This window comes from Miscanthus floridulus, chromosome 16 (assembly GCF_019320115.1).
Source record: "Miscanthus floridulus cultivar M001 chromosome 16, ASM1932011v1, whole genome shotgun sequence".
Classification (NCBI taxonomy): domain Eukaryota; kingdom Viridiplantae; phylum Streptophyta; class Magnoliopsida; order Poales; family Poaceae; genus Miscanthus; species Miscanthus floridulus.
Window position 1 is genome coordinate 23,437,007 of NC_089595.1, and position 5,734 is coordinate 23,442,740.

The following is a 5,734-nucleotide window of genomic DNA, read 5'->3' on the forward strand; positions in this document are numbered from 1 at the left end:
ACTGGAACCAGTTCATAACAACAAACACTGCTTTTTGGCAAAAGAATTACAATTATATATACAAGAGAAATGCTCTCTTCCAAATTGGAACTCTCTCTCTCTCCCTCTCGCTCGCTCGCTCGCTTTTTTTCCGCACACATGTCGAATTCTGTCGATAGCTGAAGGAAAGCCTCTGCTCGTCGAGCGAGCCGTTTGGTCGCGTCTCCACCCATCAGAGAAACCCTAATCCTCGTCCCCTCCCCTCCCCCCGAAGCCGCCATCGCCATGGCGACCCCGTTCCGCCCGTCCGCGCCCGCCCCGTCCGCCAAGGGCGGCTGCGGCGGCGACCGCTGCGCCTCTGGCCGCGACGCGTGGCCGCTCCACCACTTCCGCCACGAGGGGGTCTTCTGCCTCCTCTGCTCCTCCTGCGTGCTCCTCTACAGCCCGTCCGCCTTCTGCGCCGCCTGCCTCCACATCCTCTCCTCCTCCCCCGCCGCCGCCGCCGCTCCCCCGGGCGACCCCGCCGTCGCCGCGCCCGGGCCCACCGCGCCCTGCTCCGCCTGCGGCGTCTCCGTCGCGCACCTCTCCTGCGTCCCGGGGGCGGACCGTCACCCCTTCGTCTGCCCGCCCTGCGCCGCCGCCGCCGAGGGCAGGGCCTTCTCCTTCGCGCCGGCGCCCGGCCGCCGCCCGCTCCAGGAGCGCGACGCGCGGGTCCTCCTCGTGGCCGCGCGCCTCGCGCACGACTCCGTCAGCCGCGCCGCGGCCGCCGCCCGCGAGGAGGCGGAGCGCCGCGTCGCCGCGGCCGCCGCGGCAAGGAAGCGCTCCCGCGAGATGCTCGACGCCGCCTTCCGCGCGCTCGAGGCGGAGGCCAGGGACGCCAAGATGAAGCCCGCCCAGCCGCCAGCCCCCAAGAAGAAGCCCGAAGCCACCCTGCCCCCGCCCCCGCCTCCCAAGAAGAAGCCCGAGGCCAATAGGGACAAGGACAAGCTGCTCAAGCTCAACGCCATGCAGCAGCCTGCACTGGCGTTCGCCGCGGCAGCGGCTGCTGCAGCGGCAGCCACCTCGGTGCCATTGCCGACGCCCTCATACAGGGAGGAGAAGAAGCCTGTCGTGAAACAGGAAGCGCAAGGTGAGCGATTTTGTTACATTGAACCACTGCAGCTGGGAAGCCAATCTGTCACTCTCTGTTCACTGATTGCTGTGAAATTCCTGCAGGTTCTGCGCCACCACCGAGGGAGGATAAGGATCGCCCCCCGCTGTTTGGGACCTTGCAATAGTAGATTGTTGGTGCTGTAATCTGCTTCTTCATCCTCCCTATTCCATTGCGCTTCTGTGCAGCGAAACAATCCGAGGAGAAACTGAAATTTCGAGTGTAGTGGTCTTGCAGAGTGTTAGGATCCCCATTTCAGAGTCTCCTTACCGTAAATCCTATTCTTGACATGCTAGATGATCCTTCCATCCTATGGATGCTGGTCTGCATCCTGTATTCCGATTTGTTCTCTTAGAGGGTGTTTGGGTGCTCCTCCTAAATTTTAGGGATGTCTCATCGAATGTTTGGATACATGTATGAAGTATTAAATATAGACTAATTACGAAACTAATTGCATAGTTTGCGACTAATTTACGAGACGAATCTTTTAAGCCTAATTAGTTCATGATTTGACAATGTTTTGCTACAGTAAACATATGCTGATGACGGATTGATTAGACTTAAAAAAAAATTGTCTCGTGGAGTACCGACGAATTATGTAATTTGTTTTTTTTATTAATATTCGAATACCCTATGCAACATACTCCCGACATATCTCCTAAATTTTAGTCACCGGATCCGAACACCCCCTTATTCGTAGTGACGAAATGTTTTGCTGGTGGATAAATTTTGCGAGATGAAATGCAACCAGGTGTTCTCCAGCTTCGAAATTGTGTCGCAGATGGCTTTGGTTGTTTATCGACGGAGCTAGGCTCAGAAGACTAGTGCTATGCCCTAGTCGAACAGCAGGGTTTTAGAACGACGAGCATTCCTATTGCTCATCTGTTCTTGCGCTGTGGATTTGTACCTAAGTGCTTGGTTGATTGGTTCATGGTGCTGTCTGCACGCGCATCTCCTTCATAAGAAGTGAATTCTAAAGCTCATTGCATTGTCAAAATTGCTAAGAAAAGGGAGATTGATCGTATTCATGGAATACAATTGTGTGTGATGCAGATCTCCCACCCCATTCGGTATATGCCTCTTGTACGTTTTGTTCGAGCTCATTGACAGAGATTGATGGTGTTCATGGGATGCAATTGTGTAGTCATACAGATTTCCCATTTCAACGTGTCACTTATATATTTTGTTCTGTCGAAAATTTATGTTCTTAACCTAAAGCTTGCAATCTTATACGACAGATAGAATTTACATCAGAATGGCTCCTGTCTCGTTAACCACATTCTACATGTCAATCGTTTACCAAGTTTCATTAAGAAACTTGATGGTTCATTGGCAAATCATCACACTTGGAAAATTCCAATTTTCCAACAGAACTCAAGTGTCAACATATCATGTATATCCCAGAACATCTTACTGAAGCTGAAGTGAGGATCACTTATAAACATGTTTGCCCATAGATAAGTCAGGCACACCATGTTCATGAATAACAAAACTATGCCAGCACAACTGTAGTTTGGAAAGAATGAACCAAACATTGCCGGCACAGCTGTAGTTTGGAAAGAATTGGATGAGCGACACATTATGGGCTACAACTACAACATATGCCTACATTAAAATTCAGCATTATGAAAAACTAGCAGATGCCAAAAGAGGACACGATGCACAGGCAAATCCGGAAGTTTATCTTGTCTTCACTTGTGGACTGCTCAGTATTGTTTTCATTGATCTCTATTTTGTTCATGACATGGTTCACTGTTGCAAGGTTTATAATCTAGTTATGCGCCAAATGAAGCAATGGCGTCCATCTCTTCTTGAAGCACGAGTGCATCAACGAATACGTCCAGGCTCTCCCCCTCCATGACATCTGCTATGGAGTGATGTGTGATTCCAACACGATGATCGGTGACACGGCCCTGTGGAAAGTTGTATGTTCTGATTCGCTCAGACCTGTCACCACTTCCAATCTGCTAAAAAGTTAGGCCCAGGAAGGCAGTAGTTAACAACTTAACATGTGAGATAGAAATTTCGATTTTAGATTACCTGTTCTGATCGAAGCTTTGATCGGTCCATATGGAGTCTATGCCTCTCCAACTCATACAGTCGCGCTCGGAGAACTTTTAGAGCTTTGGCCTTGTTCTATAGGGATAAATTAGCATGTTAGTTTCTTTATAATGGGCAGGACTTGCGCAGACTCAGTTCATTGGACTTGAAAGCTACGAATAATGCGATTGTACTAATGACAACAAGGCTATGAATAAACTAGTAAATATGGATGAAACATGAGTGAAAAAGCATGAAATTGAGCACTAGGAACTACTGCTTTCCAGGTTTTAAAAGGGAAACCCAAAGATATGGCATTTAATGTGCACATAAAAAAAAATCTTTCATGAATTTTGTAAAACCGAGACCCTTACCATGTGCTGTGATCTCTCATCTTGGATTGCAACCACTGTTCCGGTTGGAATATGAGTTATCCTAACAGCACTATCGGTTGTATTAACAGACTGACCTCCAGAGCCACCTGATCTGTAGGTATCAATTCTCAGGTCCTCATTCCGCAGCTGGACATCAACCTGCATTTTCAGAAGAAACGATTTTATAACTGTTAGTCATGCCATAACTTGTCCAGATGAACAAACTTGAGAGGAACATGCCAAAAAAAAAAAAAGCTATATCGAATCGCAACCTCATCAGCTTGCGGAAGAACAGCAACTGATACAGCACTAGTGTGCACTCGTCCAGATTTCTCAGTCACTGGCACACGCTGCCATGAGTAGACAGGTCAAATTATAAAATGTCTAAGTAGGTTAATATGATTGATATGGTTAGTGGGTCCGTTATTGTACCTGAACTCTATGAATGCCACTCTCAAACTTTAGTTTGCCAAACGCCCCAGGACCTGATATAGTTCCACTAGCTTCCTTCATACAGATGAATAACGATAGGAAATATATGAATTAAGAGTTTGAGAGCTTCCAAATCTTAAAATGGTGACGATATCTTGGCTACATTGAAAAACCATGTGCACGTATCCAAACAAAAGTTGGGAAGCACTAACAAAGGTTGTACCTTGTATCCTTTCACAGCAGACTCCATTATGTCAATGACATCAAATTTCCACCCATTCTTCTGGGCATATTTCTCGTACCTATAACATAGAAGAATCTGAGTTTAGCAACATTGATTGAGGATCACATACATTAGCTGCAGAGCAAGATAACCGACATTCTAAATATATCCATTGCAAACAAAGATGCCTCTTCTCCTCCAGTTCCTGCAAATACGACACCACGTCAATCACTTGTAGCCCAATAACAGAGTGAAACTGAAAGGTGAATTGTGCTCATGTGTATGCAAGGCAAGATCTGGTTTACCTGCCCGCACCTCCAATATACAATCCCTTTCATCTGCTTCATCTTTTGGAAGCAATGATATAAACAGCTCATTCTGCAGCCGTTTCTCCTCCTCAACAGCCTCAAGAAGCTCCTCTGCTGCCATCTCACGCATGTCTTTCTCTTCACGAGCATTTGTCACCAAAGATTTAAGACCCTCAATTTCCTACAATACAAACATATATAGACTCCTCTGGATCCTCAATAGTTCATACAATAGGTTGCATCTTGCAAAAATGTAACCGGATCACAACCTCCTGTTTTGACCTCAGCTCCTTGATCAACTCCATGGTGCTCTCCAGCTTGCGGAACTCCTTGTTAGCCCTCGAGTACTCTTCGGGCGAGGCGGCTGGCTGTCTTCATTAACACCAACTCACATCAAGGCTATTGCAGCTAGTCTATCTTAAAATTCTCGCACAGTGATAAGCCGTTCCGCTCTTGTTCATAACTGAAATCATCAAAGAGAAGCTTGCCCATCTGAAATTACCTGGTTGATTTGTTCCTGGAGGTACGCGCTCCTCTGCTCGATCAACTTCATTCTCTGCTCCATGATCCCCACTAGTTTCGCAGGCAACTGCTGGCTCATCTCTGATGCAAAAAAAAAAAAAAAAAAAAAAAAAACAAGGGGACTGAAACAAGATTTCCAGAGCGTTCTGCTCTTCTTGAAGCATTTTTTTTTAAAAAAATAGCCAAGTTATCAAGTGATACACAGCAAACCATACTATCGCGCGCGAACTCGAAGCTGAAGGAGGGGACGAAGCAAGGAGGGGGATGAGAGGTGCTCAGTGCTCACCGGTGGTGGAGTAGAGTCGTGGAGGAGGGCAGGGGCGAATCCAGGCCGCAGGAGGCGACGCTGCGGCAGAGGAAGCGTTGTGGCGGAGCCGTCGTAGGGCCGCGAGGGCGCCGCCGCCGCATCGGCGTAGGTGATGCTGCATCGCGGCGGCGGGCAGGCGGCGGCGGAAGTGAAGTGTGACTACCAGTGCTTGTTGCCTTCGGGTTCGGTCGTTTGAGTAAAAGAGCTAGAAAGCGCCTCTTACATGATGTTTACGTGCTTCAAAAATTCCGCCTTCTGTTGAGCTTACGACGTATATGGAGGTATTTCTAGTGTTATAGTCATGGTTTTTGTGTTAAATAAAAGGGAAAATTCATTTTATGGCCCAAATAGTATAATTTGCCGTTTGACTAACAAACCTTTGGCTCATTTTACTCAATT

General features: G+C 47.8%; 1 protein-coding gene across 2 annotated transcripts; it reads right to left on the reverse strand.

The window, feature by feature from the left end:
* Positions 1 to 2,543: 2,543 nt before the first annotated feature.
* On the reverse strand, positions 2,544 to 5,531 carry LOC136512015 (peptide chain release factor 1, mitochondrial-like). Of its 2 annotated transcripts, none has more exons than XM_066506025.1 (11): positions 5,315 to 5,531; positions 5,009 to 5,109; positions 4,776 to 4,874; positions 4,504 to 4,687; positions 4,355 to 4,403; positions 4,199 to 4,277; positions 3,976 to 4,050; positions 3,816 to 3,893; positions 3,544 to 3,702; positions 3,170 to 3,265; positions 2,544 to 3,093 (listed from the first exon to the last, which is right to left on the reverse strand). In XM_066506025.1, the coding sequence occupies exons 1-11, from the start codon at positions 5,454 to 5,456 to the stop codon at positions 2,905 to 2,907; spliced, it is 1,251 nt and encodes a 416-aa protein (XP_066362122.1). In that variant the 5' UTR covers positions 5,457 to 5,531; the 3' UTR covers positions 2,544 to 2,904. The 2 variants fall into 2 exon arrangements, with proteins under 2 accessions (XP_066362122.1, XP_066362123.1); XM_066506026.1 differs by having other exon boundaries at positions 4,776 to 4,878; positions 5,315 to 5,352.
* Between the last annotated feature and the right edge of the window lie 203 nt (positions 5,532 to 5,734).